Raw genomic sequence first — 17666 nt, forward strand, 5'->3', positions numbered from 1 at the left:
CCACAGTTTCTCAGTGAAGATTTGTATGTTGTTTTTTTTTTAAAGATTACCATAAAAAAATAGTTCTCTTGTCAACAATGTTTAAAGTAGTGCAAAGATTATAGTTTCAGAAATAACACAGTTAGTTATAGCAACAAAAAAAAATAGGGAATTTATAATTATTTCCCTACAAACAAACAATACAAACTCAAAATAAGTTAATATAGACTTTGAAAGTTTCGTCTTAAACACGCTGAGAAAGTAGGTGCACACGAACATCTGTCTCTCTCACACACACACACACACAATGACAAAAATAAAACAAGTAATCCTGACGAATTTAAAATAATTTCAAATAGTTTGCTATTTTTAAAACTGTGAAATATAGTCTTGTACAACCATGAAAAAACCCGACATTGTGTTAACACGATTGTGAACGACTGCTTTCATGCCAATTTTTCGCAGAGACTGAGGCGGTTGGTTCATGAAAGAGAGACCGAGAGACTTTTTAAGGGGGCAGACAAAAGCCTGTCTGAATCACAGGCCACTTGTCCGGCCGGAGGAATCCTTTGATCCAGAAGGGGTCTGAGACATTTTCTCTATTAAAGTAAGTCCCTTTTCCTCATCCCCCCCCGCCCCCCCTTTCCCCCTTCCCCCTTCCCCCTCCTCCACTCCCCTAGTCTGTCTATTTCTGGGAAAGCTGTCAAAGCAAAGTGAGGCAGTGAGAGAGCGAGAGACAACAAAAGCCGTCTGGCTCCCCCGAGAGACCGGAGTTTCCTCTGTGCGGAGCTGGGCCCCGCTCTGACACACTGACTCTTTTACCTGATGTGAAAAGAAGCTTTTACCACAACAGAATAATAAGCCCCCCCTCCCTCCTCCCCCCTATTTCTGTCTCTCTGTCTCTCTTTAGTGCCTGTGGACACAAACAACCTGAGCTTTTTTTTTTTTTTTTTTTTTTTGTATTTAACTTGTGTTAAACTTATTTTACTGAATCACTTGACGAGGTAGTAAGAGTGGATTCATCCAGATTATGGCTTTTTATCCATTTACAAATTAGAATCACTGTAGGAAAGGAAAAAAGAAGCAAGCACATCAAACTTGAAGATTGTGCAGTTATGGATCACAGAAAACTTTAAAAACACAGTGACTTTGTCTTTTTTTTTTTTTAGTGTGTTTTCACTATATAGTTGAAGATCTATGCAGGTTTGAGATCTTCTGTGACCCGTAACTGATCAGTCAAGCTGTGAGCGGCTTGTATAAATGATGTGTTGCTAATTAAATGGCACAGTAATTCCTCTTTGGTTCAACTGCCTCAGCTGCCACAACTTTAACAACTGGTGGGAAAAACCTCAACACGAACACCAAACCAACACATTCACACACAAACACTTACATGCTTATATATACCCAATGCAAACACTTGATGACTAAATGTGACGCGGCTCGACTCTTCATATAAAATCACCAGAAGCGGAACCAGTGTTGATTCCTCTGATCTGAGCTGCAACACAGTGATTAAATGCTACATTCCCTTCAAGGAGAAAAGCATATTTAAAAAGTTGGGACATCACATGAAGACAAAGAGTGGGAAATGCTACATTGTTAAAAGCATAAAGCTGAAAAAAAAAAAAAAAACCCTAAATAAGGTATGTTCTGGTCTGCTGCCAAAGAAAAGCTGATTTTTACAACCCCGTTATGCAAATATTACAAAGCAAAAAGTGAAAATAGTTGGAAATTTGTTTTGCTATGTTGCGATTGTGTAAATTATACATGGCCAATGTTTTTAAGTGGCAACGGTGGAGTGTATGTGAGCCATAATCAGGCATAATTTGGGGGCAATGGCACAGGGTTCCACAAACACCTTATCTTACCTCGTTTTACACATTGCTCGTCTATTCTTTTTTTTTCCATTTTTAATTTATTTCGACGATGATCTAGCATCGTGAATAATAAATAAATAGTCACATATGAAACATTATTATTATTATTACTCAGAATTTAAGCCGCATTACCTCATCGCTGAACCTCCACCGTTGACCTTTAACCTGGAGCTAATCACGGTCGCGCTGCCAATTTTGAGGTTTTGACCCCTCCTGAGCTCTCGGAGCGATGGGGGTGAGGCTAAAGGCTGTAAGCATGGTGCGCGGCCAGGAATAGTAACTCATCTAATCAAAACCTCTTATGACTTTTAGCAAGAGGGAGAAAAAAGGTCGAGGACTGAGGTCAGGACCTTGACAAATACTATCTGAGACCCGTTCAGAAGAAAATTTACCTCCTAGAACAAGAGCTCATTTTCTGTTATTTCCTGAAAGAGTGCATTCAAAATCATTTCACAGTATAGTCTAAAGCTGAGAAAAACAGTATATAAGATGTATATAATATTTATAATTATCCACAAAAACCGTTGTTAAAGTCTGAGCTTGATTAACTAGGAAAATCGTAGCTTCCTTGTGCTGAAAGTTTAAGGTATGTGGTGTCAGAGGAGTTTTTAAGCCCATGCTGCATGAGCTTGTGGACAGTCTGTTACATAATGCTACATATATACATAAGATACAAGATCTATGTGAGGTGACGTGTAGAGGATGTCGACCACTAAGTGATCCTCCTCTGGGTCTCGTTGTGCTTTTCTACTGCCGAGAGGATGCTTTGTAGTGGAGAAGCTTCCTCTTCTTCACCTTGAAGAAATCTGGAGAGGGCAAGAGGACAACGTCAGGAAAAATGACTTAAATCTGTTCTCTATGTCGATATATATATATGGATTTTTCATGAGCTTACCTGTGATGGAAGCCTGTCTATGTTTTCCCAGCCGTTGGATCCTGTAGCACCCCCTTGTGGTCACCTCCAGGTACTCATCCCCGGACCCTGACGAGCTGCTAGAAATTGGCGAACCCTCGCCTGACGAAGACGACATCCGCCTCTTGCCCTTCGCCGCCCCGCCTCCAGGCCGCACCACTGGCCTCACCGTGCAGCTGCGGTAAAACGTCGGCACGTCCTGGCACCTGAGCTCCTCCCACTCGATGTTGTCGGCCTGTCCCGGCACGTCGCTCTGGAAATCGAAGTTCCAACGCTTGTTGGCCACCTCCACGCTCATGCAGAGCAGCCGCTGGAAGTCGTGCTGCAGCTGCTGGTGGTCCACGGGCCCGAAGAGATTCCTCCGCACCGGCCCCACCTTCAGCTTCAAGGCCTCGATGCCCCCGAGTCGAGAAAGCTCCGAGTCAGACGACATAGCTGGTCCTGCTGTTGCTGTTGATGAAGAGGCCATCTCCATGTCCCTGTCAGAGAACAAACACATGCAGACATTCAAAGTGGGAAAAGGGCAGAGGTTGAGCGTTGGTTCTGTTAGGCCTGCAGAGTTTCAATGAGGTGTGATCTGGGTTTTTCATTGGCTTGGATTACACACACACATACAAGCTATTAAGGCCTCAAACCCCCCCCACACACACACACCAGTATCTGCCCTCTTGGGCGCCTCTTGTGTTTTATGTGATCAAATGCATGTGTGCCTTAACCTGCCGAGTAATTACTTCAGCAACAGGTAACTGGACGAACACCAAATAAATCTCCAACAACATTCACTGCCCTGCCGCGGTGTCAAAATGAACCTGATTCTCCACCTGCTCTGGTGTCTGGCAGCCAAAGGTCGACAGTAAAGGTTGGCAGGGTCACACAGAGAAAAGGCCCATATGGGCTACTTGTGAGGAATGTCTGCAGCACTCCCCTGCTGCTATCTGACAAAGTTAATTAGAGCAATACTGTTGAATTCTGAGGGTAAGTGCTGCGCTGCTCTTTGAGTTTCAACTTCATCGTATCGCCACCTGCATTGTCTCTATATGGAGTCATAATATTTTACATGGAGGTGGGTTATATAACTACATCCTTGTAGACTCTGAGCCTATGTTTGACTCCCACTTGACTACTCAATGCTTTATCAGCTGTGTGTAGGCAGTAAAACAAGATGAGCTCAAATGATATACAGTGCAGCACGTGTCCTAGGGATGGACTGTAACTATTATAGAGATATTGTGTTACTACTGATGTAATACTATACTATATAAGGCCTAAAATGTTGTGTTTTCCTGATATTAAAGGCTGCAAACTTTTGCATTTCTGAACTACAATAATTCTTCTAGCTGAGTGAAATCAATAACATTTCCTCTGAGTGTTTGACCAACATTTAAAAATTGTTAATGCACTGCTAATGCTCTACTGCACTGGGGCCCAGGCACTGCAATTAGTTTACTGTAATATGATTAATTGGCAGTTACTTTGGTAATATGCATTAACAGACAAACTATACTGGTAAGGCTGACTCCTGCATTTTTAACCTGATCTTGAGGCCCCATCTTGCATAGGGGCCCTGTGACAAAAACTTAAAATACCTTTAATACTTCAGTTAATAGTTTGCTTATGATGCAATACGTTTAAATGTAATATAGTTGTCACAAATTAACTTGGAGACAAGGGGACGGGGGAGCTGAATAGGGGCCCCACAGTTCCTTTTTTTACCCTGGGTCTCCTGTGGTGGGTTAATCTCACTCTGTCCAGTAGAGTTAAAAATAACAAGAGTCAAATCCAAGATATTGCAACAATCTTGGCCTATTTACTCAAAATAAAGTAAAACCTGATGTTGCCTATACCTTCATCTCTGCTCTGAACAGCATTAACAAAGATACACTTCTTCCCGAGAACATAAAATAGTTACAAGTTTATTTAACAGCTGTGTTTTGTTTTGGTGCAGCAAAGTTTTATAGCAGTGAGCCATTCATTATCTGCTTAATTAAGTGAAATTAACTGAAATGTCTGTGGTGAGTCACAGTTAAAACACCGAAAAGGGAGAAACATAGAAGAAACTACCATTTCAGCCTGAAGTAAGGCAGAAGAGGCCCGCTTGAAAAAACCCCTGTGAGGGGGCTGAAGGGGGGAAGCACTGCATTGCGCAATTGTTTGACACTTACAGAATATATAGCTATGAAGAGCACTTTTACAAGTCAAATAGCCTGTCATTTTATGATGTCTGTCTACCCATATAAACTGTTAAAAACATGTGTTTGAAACCACAGCAGGCGACAAATTCAAACATTTCCCTAAGTGCATACTTTAGTCTAATCACTATTAATTATAGATTTCACCAGCACAACTTAACTTTCCTCGTTATTAATTCCTTCATAGCTGGATAAATATGAGATAAATATAAGACTTGTTGTAACAACATTAAGAAAAGGGGGGAAAAAAAACATTTGGCTTTTTTCATGCCCGTGTCTAGATGGTTACCCTAGATTTTTGGACTCTCGCGAGATTTGTTTCTTCATTGTGAGCGTTGTGCAAAATAATTATGTTTTATGATGTGACAACGCTGTAGTTAAGGTCTGGTTATGTTAAGGCACAGAAAACATTTGGTTGGGGTTAATGACAGATAATGGTTTGGGTTAAAAATGATCATTCTCGCGAGATCTTTCACAAATCTAGGTTAACCATCTTGACACGACCTTCTTTTACCGACAGGGCTGCTGCTGCTGCTGCTGTCTCCGAGTGAAAGTTGTTTGCGTCGAATATGAAGTGGGCGCGGTATGCAGATCAGGTTACCACTCGCTGTGGTCGGTGTGTCCCCCCATGCACTTCCAGAAAAACACCGAGAAACCCACCAGTATTTTCCACCAACTCACTAATAAAAAACCCCACAGTTAAAAATGCACCTACTGCGTGTGCAAAACCAGCACACAACTGTGCAACGCTGAATAAAACAACAGCTGAGAGGATGCTGAAATGTTTTGTATAATAACTGAAAAAGATTTCGTGACGCAGTTATTGAGGATGTGGGTCAATGAGATGCGACACACTAAAACAGCCCGCATATTGTAAAGCCACTTCCCACTGATATTACACACATAGAAGCCACATAATATCCATTCAAATATAACAAACAGCCAAATATAATCATTTTAAAGCAGATAATTATTAATGATCAATTTTAACAAAAGGACAAAGCGATTCAACTTTTCCAGAAGAGCGTCAACTTTCCATTCAACCGCACCAAAGACAAACTTCGACTTTATAAGAAAGACAAAAAAAAATGAAATAAACTCTAATGTGAAGCTAAAACCAGAAGAAATAAAAATCATCTTACCATCAGCGTCAATTAGTAGTCAATGAGTAATCAAAAGTTTCTTGTAGAAATTACGCACAAGTCATCCAAGTCAACGTTAGAATAAAAAGTTGAAACAAACACTTTCACGTTGAAAGTTTGAGTGGACACTAATAGGGAGGGTCTGGTCGTGTCCCCTTATCTGCGACTTGTTTGTTATGGACTCAGGGGGACGTCCTATTAGAGAGGTGGGTCACGTGTGTCTCGATCAAAACAGTCTTGTTGGAGCGCAGCCAGGATGTAAACATCGCTATCATAAATCCCTACGACTATTAAATGCAGCGCACGCACAAGCTGAAGTTGCATAAACTGCAAAAGCTGCAAAAGTGCGCAGAACAATCTCAAAAATGCACGACAGGAGAAATGCATTAAAGTATTTTATTGCGTAGCATATTTATAAATGTGTTAATAATGATTATAAATATTCTTACCCCGTTATCATGATGCAAAAACGCACTGATTCTCTGCGCGCTCCTGCTGCAAACCTGTTGCTCCTGCGCTCTGTTGCGCCCTTGTGCTTCGCCTCCCCTTCAGAGCGACTAGAAGTAGGTCAAATATCTTGGCAATGGCGGCCATTTCCCCTTCTTCCTCAAATGTGACACACATTCTCGTGTAGCGCTTGCATCACGTTCTGTTTTGGAACCGCGCCCACATCCTCAAGTCACGTTGAGTTGCAACGTGAGCGGGACAGACAGCTCCATTTTGACTTCTTCTGTAAATTTGCTACATCCCTGTTTGGATATGTTGTCTGCTTTGGTTTGTGAAGTGGGAAAAAGCACTGAGACGCCCGGTACATGATCATGTACATTTGACATCTTAACTGACCTGCCATGTTTAATGTATAATGATAGATATGTAAACATGTATGATGATAAATCAGAATGAAATGAAATTAAAATGAAATTAAAGTTTTTACTGGTCTAAGACTAATCTGATTTTATCTAAAGTCAAAGGCAGGTTCTTTTAGTATGTTTACAATATAATTATCATAATGGAGCCATGTGAGGAAAAATATTACAGCCCTTTTTACACTAAGACTAAGACTTTCTGCTGCTTCAATGTACTTGATCATTTGGAATTAAAAATTACCTGGATTAATACAATTTGAGTCAGCAATCAAAACAGTAGACTTATAATTAACTAAAATTAATAGAACTGAAATTATTATGATATAAAATGTTGATAATTATTCAGAATCAGCTTTATTGGCCGACACATGGATTTTCCAGTGGTTCTCAATGTACTCCCAGACAAGTCAAGTCAGTTCTATTTGTGTAGCCCAATATCACAAATCACAAATCTGCCTCAGGGGGCTTTACAATCTGTGCAACAATACAACATCCTCTGTCTTTAGACCCATGATTCAAATAAGGAAAAACCCTTCAACGGGGGAAAAAAATATACCATATACAATGTATCATACAAATATACCGGAACATACACATACAGAAGACATACAGTTAAAAAAAAGCACAGAAGGCTTACAGAGACATAAACACATAGCTATTGTGTACAGACATGTGGGTAGAAACTCTGTAGAGTAATCAATCAGCATAAAGTTCATCAGCAACAATGTATCATTGGACAACCAAGTCATTTTAAGTCATATTTTTAGCAAAATATGACAAACATTTCCCAGTATCAGCCTCAGTATCAGTACTTTTTAATAATAAACTGAATGTCTTTGGGTTTTGGACTCTTCATTGGACAAAACAAGACATTTCAATATACCAGTTTGGACTCTTGGAACTCTTGATGGATATTTTTCAATAATTAATCAATTAATTGAGAGAATAATCATAAGATAAATTAAATTAAAAAATAATATATTTACAGCCTCTCTTTAAAGTGACGAGGGAACTCAGTGTTAAAATATTATTGATGATTTTAAATACTACATTTCACACCTCTTTTTCTTTTTTTCAAACTCTACTTCTAACTCATGAATGACTGCTCAACAGCCTTTCCTCATTTCATCACTTTTGCTTTCTATTACTATTATGACACATCTCCATCTTCCCATTCATTTTATTATGACATACAGTAGGTTCTCCTCTCTTATTGTCATTGTGCAACAGATTCTCCAATTTCCTATTATTACACAGGCTCTCACAGGTTACACGTTTTCTTCAGTCATTACAACAGCCTTGTTGTTGCATAGCTTTTCAATGACACAATGTAGGAATCATCTGAGAAGCCTCTGAACTGGCCAACGCCCCTCACTCAGAAAGGTTATTCCAGGTTTTACACACATACTTGCTATTTTTACACATTAGTCAGCGCCTTGGCTGTCTCATAAGTAACGTTCTCTCTGCAAATGCAGGCAATGTGTCTGCAGCGGTTTATGAGATGCACTGCTTTAATAAGCAGGTAGCAGTGATCACGGAGCGGTCATTGTTTGTGTGTGACAGCCGTGGACTAGAAGTAAGTATGTCACCACTGTGGAATGTTTCTTGGTTAGAAAACGCTGTTTTCACATGTGGGGCTTAGCAAAAGTTCAAGGCAGCTAAGCGCAAGGCTCAAAGCAAACAAAACTATTTGAGTTCCACAGAACACTATAAATGTCAACCTCGGACTTCATTTACTTGGATTCTGAATGGTAAGGGACTGTAGAAAAAAATATTCGGGTTAGTGGAAAAGAAAGTATTGCAGAGGGTCCCCAGGGTAATAAATATTTGCTTTGAACCCTTCATTGACTTAGAAAAAAATTGCAACAGCCCTAATATCTTAATGGAACAATGATTTTTACATAGCCCAAATAATTACACATCAGAGGTGGAATTACCACTTGCCAAAACATAAGAAATAGTGTTTTCTGTTTATTGAGCATTCCAGCTGCTCTCTATTTATGAACCAAGAGCTACTGAATGGACAGTTGTTACCACTGTCACTGAATAAGTGAACAGGCCACAGGTTTCAGCACCAAAGTATTTTTGCTTCATCCCTTAGTAGAACATGTTGGGTTGTGTTCAACATGCATTAAATGAAAGGTTAACTCTGTATGATACACTTCACTTTACTGTAGTTCTGTCTTATGAAAAAATGGTGTGCTCTTTATAGAGATAATCAGAATCAGCTTTATTGGCTAAGTATGCTAACAAATACAAGGAATTTGACTCTGGTTTGTAGTGGCTCTCAATGTGCTTAAACACAAAGATCATCAGAAAGATACACGAGGAGACTGTAAACAGGATACAAATAGTGCAAAGGTGTGTAAGAGTTCAAGGAGTGCTGAAATAAATATTGAATGGTAAAAAAAAAAAGTGATGTTACTTTATTTACACACAGTAAATGGTTATGTGCACTATACAGCATGTGTACTGTTTCTCAAAACTCACATTATGGTTCTACTAGCTAGTTCTGTAACTGTGAGAGTGGAAAAAAAGTCCAGATACAGAGATAGTTGTCCTCTACATATGGCAAAACACACTTTAGTCCTTTAGTAACAACTATTCTGTCTTTTTTAGTAAATCTCAGAAGTAAAATGTGAAATAAAATATAAATCTGGGTCAAGAAAAAACTAAACACCCTCCCCTGATGTCCCAAAATAATTAGACTACCCTCCCTTTAGCAAAAAGAAAAAAATATTTAACCTCTCCCTTTTCTGATCCCACCTCCCCTCCTAATAATTTCTGTACAGTCCCTAAATGGAAAAAAAAAGATGTGATGATATTTTCTGGATGATCTGCTCCTCCACTGACAGCACAATCATCTCTGTTTCTTTTCTTCCCATCATGACACATAATGGTCAGTTAGGATGGTGCCCCACTTCCCTAATACCCCACTAATCTGTGTGTCAAGTGGCCTTTGTACACTGTCATATTTGAGGGTCCGTCAGCAGACAATGAGGCCTCAGCAGCATGATCCCTCACTGTTTTGTCAGCCCTCTTGACCTGTATTTACAGTCAGCTTATTGTTCTACATTAAACTCCTAATCCTTTTCTTGTTGTCTACAGTGTGTTGTGTGTTTTGGTGTGTCATCCCAAGCCCTCCCATCATTAATCCTGTGCTGTTTGTTACAGTTGGCTACGCAGTCATTAAGACCATTGTCTTCCCTCCACGGTCAGTGCCCTTTGAATACATTAGCATTCCTGTCAAACAACAGTCACATAGTACAATGTGACTTGGGTCATAAGAAGATGTGCTGGGGAGCTGTCATGGTGGGTCTTGTGCTTTGCAAAAAAAATTGAATTCCTCAATTGGTAATGATGTGGAATGTAATGGTTTTGGAAGCCATTTATCAGATTAGAGGGATAATTATACAAGTATAGCTTGACAACGCCTTGTGAAAGGATGCTGCTCAGAAAATACAGTTGTCATGAATCATTTTCATCTAGTCCTGTGAGGAAAGTTTATGAGGAATTCAGTTTAAAACAAAGCAACAACACAGAAAATGAACTTAAGACTAATTAAAGGTAGATGTAGTCAATATGAAGTCCTCGACATGCTTCAAACTTTTGTCCTATATACATTTTATCTCCAAAAGGACATTTTCTTCATTTGGGTAGTCAATAAAGAGACAGAAGCATGGAACAAAATGCAGTTCAGATGTACTGTGAGTGAAATGTGATGTTAGTTACTGTGATGGCACATCTACATCTACATCTGCCAACTGAGATAGTGTTCTCTTCTTTGAAAATACAACTGTAACTTCGCTGTTTAAATGCCATTTGGTTTCACTCCAGGCGTGTCAGAGGTTTCAGAAAGCCGTAGGTCAAAGGTCATAGACTAAACCAGAACCTTGAAACCGAGAGTGTGCTGCTGAGGATGTTTTTCACCATAGTGCTCATGAGACTCTGAGAGTAAACCGAGAGTTGTTGAAGAGGATGTATCACATGTACCATATGGCGATTTGAATTCAGCAGGAAGTCTCTCTGGTGAAGGGGAAGCTGCAATAGAGAGATGGAGGGCAGAAAAAAAGCAGAGGAAGTTGTTGGTTCACAGGTGCAGTAGGGGGGGGGGTTCCCACATCCTTCTGCCCTTCAGTTGCAGAGAACAAACAGAGAAAAGGCTCACCGCAGACAGCAGATTGTTTACGTCAATCATTATTTACTGACGCACCACAACAAACCTCAAGAGAGAAGAAGAGCCTGGCTGCAAACTGTAAAGGAAATAAAACAGAGTAAAGGAAACAGAAGAAGTCAGAGAACCTTTCAGAGCTGTCTGCTAACTGGAGATTTAAGCCTCACACTTGCTAATTTACCTCTACAAGTGACTTATCACTTCTCATCCATATACGCTGACATGCACATATGCACATGTATACATGCAAACATTTACACAGTAGATACAGATCTAACCCAGAACAATAACATTACCTGTAGGCTATAACAGTGGAGAAGCAACATGACTGTATATTCAGTAGTTGTATGAAAAATTGACATGACCCAGTAAGCATGGATTTACAGGTTTACAGGTAATAACTGCTGAATTTAATTAAAAATGAACTATCTTACATATAATTGTTTTAAATGCATTTAAATGACTATATTTCAGTGTGTAGCAGGTCCTAAGTATACACTGAAATATAGTCATTTTAATGGTGCTAAAACAGCAGTTATTTGTGAGAACTGAAATAATTAGTCGATTAGTCAATTAGTTGAGAAAATTAGTTGACAGAAAATGAACTGGAAACTATTTTGATTGTTAATTAATCGTTTTTTATCATTTTTTGAGCAAAAATGCCAAAAAAAAATGTCTGGTTCCAGATACTCAAATTTGAGTAATTAGGCTTCCTGAAGTTGTAATTTGTATTGTAATTTTTCTTACTTTCTGCTGTTTCAGAGACAAAATAATTAATTGTTCAGCTAATATGTAATCTAGGCATCTGCAATGCTTTTCTTTTCACCAGTTTTAACTTAGATTTGACCTTCAAATCACCAAATCTATTCTTACTGGGATATGAATACTGAATGTGGGGTAACTTTATTATAAAGGCTGAGATATGCAAAGCTTCTTCTTATCTCCAAATGCAAATCATTTGTGCAGTGTGAACTTAATTGGGCTCCTTATCCTTTTAGGGGGAGGGGTGTGGAGAAATATGCAGAGGAATTAAAATGGCAGTGAACCCAAAACTGAAGTCACACGTACATAAGTACTCCATACGTAGATGGGAGGAGTTTCCATGGGAGTATTCGCCCAGCTGTGGAGGCCACAGGTGGGGTTGTTGGGGGGAGGAGGAGTGAGCTGTGCTCTGATTTCATGGGCTGGTTGATGCATGTATGTGTGTGTGTGATTGGGGGGGGGGGGGGGGGGGGGGTTGTGTGTGTGTGTGTGTGGGTCAGCAGAAAAGTTTGGGGTGCAGGGAGAGCGAGGCCGCTTGCTGGCAGCTGGATATTGTCAGGGGTTCACCAGGGGAGCTTGCGTGTCAGGGTGAACGGGTTTAAGATGAAATGCGCCCAAGGAGACCCTGACTCACTGTGTTTGTTTTGGGGGGTCCTCAGGGGCTGGCCTGGGGGGTGCCGGTGTAACATACAGATTGGCGTCTCACATTTATTTTCTTTGAGCACTGGTGGGCTGTGCAGGTATTTGAGTGTGTGTATGTTGCCCTTGTGCATTTATCTGTACATTTAAAGCATTGGCTGTTCTTTTAGAAGCAGCTCATGCTATGTGGTGATAACATGGTGCTCTTTGAAATATTGTTTTTGCAGAGTGTGTTTGTGGGCGTGGGGAGAGGAGGAGAGGAGGAGGGGAAGGGTTGAAGGGCGGGAACGAGGCGGGTGTAAATCGATCTTTTGTTTTCGTCCCTGCATATGTGTCTGAGAGGGACTTGTTTTGGTCTCGCTGTGGTAACTTTGAGAGTAGTTCAATATGTCACGACTAGAGAAAAAGCTTCTGCGAGAGTGAGAAATATTTGAAATATGAAGCATTATTTTAAAGTCAAGCAAAAAATTGAGTAACTGTGTGTTTATTTTGAGCAACAGCTGACGATTACAAATGAAAACCTTCATTAATTCATGTTGAATCACCCTTCATAGTATATGCTTGTCTTCAATACAATGCAAGTAGCTGCAGGAATCAACTTTGATAAACTGTATGTACCATTCATAATTCCAGTAGGGTTGTGTGTTTCTGCTCTGTGCAGCTGAGGTGAAAAGGTGGTGTGCTTCAGCTGATGTGTTTTTCACCCTTATCTACATCTGGGAAACATCTGGTTTGCATCTGGCCCTGGCCGTGTAGTACGGAGCTGTGCATGAGCGTGACAATATGTGTGTTTCTGTGAGAGAAAGAGAAGGAGAGGGCATGGAATATATTTGTGAGTTTTGGATATGCGTGCGTGACGGGCTGGATGAGGGGATAAATGAGTGAGGGAGCAAATGACTGTGCTGAAAAGAGTGTGTGTGCGTGATTGTGTTCTTAATGTTGTCTTAAATTGTGTGAGTACTAAGCAGAAACGTTCACATATATGAATGATTAAATTGGTTGTTTACCAGGAAGATCTGATATTTCATGCAATCAGTTCAAGACCTGTGACTATCAAGAGGGAAATCTGCATGCATGACCAGCAATCAGCCTTATCTGTTTGCCATTTGTAGGCGGAAGCCTCTTCAGTACAGTTTTGCTGGTTTCATGATTAAATTTAAATTGAAGGATGACAGTGTCCTCTGTGTGATTACTACAACTTTTGGATGTTTTTTCAAGGTTGGATAGAGAGCAAATTGCTTCATAAGAAGTGAAACTACAAGTCTAATCACGGTGATAGCAGGCTTTCACTGTACCTTCTGCTACAGTTTTGACAGTGAAAGGTGAGGCCAGTTCCAGATGTTGAGACAATGATATTTGGAGTCACTGTGTTTTGGGGCCCATGGTATTGATGGTAAAAGGGCCAGCTGGGCTTTGGTACAGTCTCCAAGGTTTCCAGCGGTGTGCTTTGTCTGACTGTATGAACCTGTCAAATAGAAAGATGGAAAACAAGCAGAAGACAGACCTTTTTTTGTCATATTGTGTGATTTAAGGAAAAAATGAAGCAGCACTGGTCATACTGGTAGCTCTTACTGAGAAGTAAACTGCAAAACCTTAACTTCATTTCCCAGAAGCCATGTGACATCAGAGAGCTGCACACAACATGTGCATGTTTTCCGGTCAGTGTGTGATGTTAAGGATACCACAGGGATGACTCGGGATACGGATTTAACACTGGTGAGTCCAGCTTTGTCTAGACAGTGTCCTCACTCGCTTCTGTTTGAGAAGCAGTGAATATTTGCTTCTGAACTTCTTAACATCCAGTTTTCCATTTTTATTTCCCCTTACGTAGCTTTAGGTTTGGGGAAAATCATCTTATGAAAGACTGATGTTTCCCCTGAATTAAGTATGACCTTTTGTTTATCTTTAGTAAACTTTGGGATTGCCCCTAGAATTTAAAATAAAGCTCTGAGTGCGTAATGACCGACTCACCAGCAGGTCAGTGAGGTTGAAGTTTGATTTATCACTTTTACGTGGACTGAAAAGTGTTCGTACATGTTCCCAACTTTTTTTGGCTTGTGACCGCATAAATTGAAGCCATGTCTACTTGCAACAGCTTGTAAATTGCATATAACTGCTGCACTGGTTCCCAACCTGGGGGTCCCAACTCCCACTTGGGGTCACCAAAGCTTCATGAGGGATCACAAGACCCTCTTGATTTTAAGGAATGTAAGATTTTTTTTATATGTGTCTCAGCAATTAATTCATTTATGTGAAGAAAACAACCAAATGTAATTGTTCTTTCCAAAGTTTATATCTTTATATACTTAGAGTCTTCACTCTCTGCTGAGATAGTGTAGAAAGTCGGCTAAATAGTCTTATCCTGCGTTACAAAAGTATGTAGTTAAAACAACCAAAGAGCTAATGGAACCATGGCTAAGTGTCAGGGAGAAGAGGACACTAAATGTGTCAAAAAGTTATAACTCAGTGGTAAAATAGAGGTCCCTTAAGGAAAAAAGTTGGGAACCACTGGCCTACTGAGTTTCATCATAACTTTCCTTCTAATATCATATTTTTCATCTCTTAGAGGCCTAAAACAATCCAGAACTTCATACGAAAAAACTAAAGATTAGAGAAAAGTCAGAGAAAGTGAGTAATTTCTGCAGCAGAGCATGTTTTTTAGTCATCTCATGACTTATCTTATAACCCCTTGGAGGTATCTATCAACATTTTGGAAAACACTGCTATACACTGTCTATTGTACATTAGAAAAGCAGGTAAATCTCTTAGGTAGGTGTGTTTAGTAGTCCCACTTTGACATTTTCGACACTGCATTTTACACAAAAATCTTGCTTGGTTTAGCTTAAAAAATTATTTGACATGGATACCAATGATTTTCAGGAGTGAGTTTTATGTTATATCCATTAATTTCTGCAATAAGATTTGTTTTTCTTAAATCCACAGCTTGGGTTTGGTTCTAAGGACAAGAAGGTGAATGAGAATCTGTAATGAGGCCCCTGTGGAAGACCAGATCTTTCATTCCTGAAGTAAGCATGTGGTTATTGGGGGTTACATATATGGATAAGATTCCTCAGAACTATGATCTGGAACAGTGAGCCTTGAGTAGCCAGTGCTGGTGTGGGTCTGGAGAGGCGGTGGGAGTGCCTGGCTTCTTTGGCCTGGAATAATGTCTCAATTCTTTCTGACTCCTCTGCTCTGTTTCTCAGAGCTGGATGGAGAGCTGTGACCAGAGAGGCTTCACTCTTAAGCCACTCTAGCTGCTTGTGTTTGTGCATCCGCATGTTATTTCTACTCTACACAGTTTCAAAACGGTGTGTAAATGTAGTACTGACACTGGGTGAGGGCAAATATGTCTGTGTAAGAGTGTGTGTGAAGGACTGAAACAGGAAGCAACTAGGGGCCCACACTCAGCCGCAAAGTTGTAGTAGTGAGTAAAAAGAGTCAGCACAGGGGGAAAATAGGTGACTGCACTTTGTGTGTGTGCGCGCACATGTGTGTGTGTGTGTAAATTTAAAACTTAACAGCTCACCAATTTGAACAAACTTGTGAAATGTAGCCTGTATGAATATATTTTTGTCACAATGTAGTGAACTTCCCCTTACAGGGGCCCACAGTGGAAACTAATCTTGATCTTGCTTGTTGCATGTGTGTGATAACAGCAAAAAAGGCTGCTGACATGCCCCTAAGTGGCCCCCTAACATGAGATAAATGTAATCTTTGCAGAAGTATTTTTAAGCCTTTATTTTCATCTCAACTTCTCTCTTTACCTCTGTGTTTACTCCCAGAAAAGAGCCCATAGTGGCAACAATCAGCTCAAAATAACAAGCCGAAAACGCATCATTTATCAACATTCTTGATGATATGAGCTCATGTGGAGCTTAAGGCTTCATTCTGGTGAGAATTGCGTGTCTAATGATATAACACTGGGGTCATGGGTTCCCTGCAGGCTCATGTCTCGGAGGTTCCTCTGCAGCAGCTTTAATCACATGTCTTTTATCCTAGTGCTGTCTGAAAGCCTCAGGGCTGATTGGCCTCAGCTTGTGACACTGACATGACAATACAAGAAAAATAAAGTGTTTCAGACCAGTGTGTTACCTGTGTTTAATATGTAAAAGTGACTTCTCAGTGTTCCTTATCATTTGTAGTTGAGATCAGTGAACTTTGTATTGTGCTTGCATCAACTGAGGGCTGCAGATGAGATAAATATGTCGCCATCATTTGATTTTTCTTCTTTCGTGGTGATATATAACAAAAGCAAACCCCAGCATAGGGTGCAGAAAAGTTATAAATAGTTGACATACTTTTGAGGAAGTCTCCCTGGACTGGATCCTCATTGTTTTGCGCCATCTGGTGTTTTGTACAAGCATGTACAGCTTTTCACTCCTGTTAGGATATCATGAGAATCACAAAATGTCAGCTCTGAGTATGAGCCTCAACTCCAGCAAGCAGTGTGCACTTACAGCTCACTCTGCTGGTGAACAAGCAGGATTGCAGTTTTAGAAAGTGCCACCCCCAGAAAGTCAGTTAGTGACACACTGAGTGAGTATTTTGTAGGTTTCAAGTGCTTGTTGCTCAGGAGATCGCCTGATTACAATAACATAGACATGTTTCAGAAGAAAATAAAGATCACCTGAAATGCTCAGTGTATCTTGGGTTTTACTCTACACCGTGTGATAATCCAGTGGGTGGCGTCTATGGGAGTGTCCCGTGTTGACACTGTCAAACCAGGAGGACTGTTAAGATGTGTGTTGTCAGAAGAAACATCCTCAGCCACACCCTCTGAAAAATCAAGCCACTGTATATGTTTCACACACCCTTTTATCAACATGAAGAGCTTTAAAGAGTAGCGATTTAGCTTCTGTAAAGTTGGAGGACACACAAAAGACAGAATCAAAGGCTGAGATATGCTAATTTTCTAGTGTTGACCTTTTCGTCCTACCTCAAGCTCCAAAAACTCTGGATCCTACATTTCCCACAATTCCCATCAATTGTGTCTCTTCGTTAGACCCTCCCTGTTTGGTAAACATTCACATCTTGAAACATCCCACCCCCACTTTGTAATGCAGTTTGCATGTGATAAAGTTGTTTCCAAACCCAGACCTAAATTACCCTGATGACATCA

At 40.3% G+C, this 17666-nt stretch overlaps 1 protein-coding gene across 2 annotated transcripts; it reads right to left on the reverse strand.

Moving 5' to 3' along the window:
- Positions 1-1014: 1014 nt before the first annotated feature.
- Positions 1015-6748, reverse strand: cdkn1d (cyclin-dependent kinase inhibitor 1D). 2 transcript variants are annotated; one of them, XM_042402481.1, is made up of 3 exons: positions 6553-6748; positions 2755-3251; positions 1015-2665 (listed from the first exon to the last, which is right to left on the reverse strand). In XM_042402481.1, exons 1-3 carry the CDS (start codon positions 6561-6563, stop codon positions 2607-2609), a joined length of 567 nt encoding a protein of 188 aa, XP_042258415.1. In that variant the 5' UTR covers positions 6564-6748; the 3' UTR covers positions 1015-2606. The 2 variants fall into 2 exon arrangements, with proteins under 2 accessions (XP_042258415.1, XP_042258416.1); XM_042402482.1 differs by lacking the exon at positions 6553-6748 and adding an exon at positions 6104-6403.
- Positions 6749-17666: the final 10918 nt, after the last annotated feature.

Source organism: Thunnus maccoyii, chromosome 23 (assembly GCF_910596095.1).
Source record: "Thunnus maccoyii chromosome 23, fThuMac1.1, whole genome shotgun sequence".
Lineage (NCBI taxonomy): Eukaryota > Metazoa > Chordata > Actinopteri > Scombriformes > Scombridae > Thunnus > Thunnus maccoyii.

Bases quoted from the DNA above. Each gene is read 5' to 3' on its own strand.
- cdkn1d (XM_042402481.1), bottom strand. The intron at 2,666-2,754 runs GTAAGCTCATGA...TGCCCTCTCCAG, and splicing joins TAGACAGGCTTCCATCACAG to ATTTCTTCAAGGTGAAGAAG.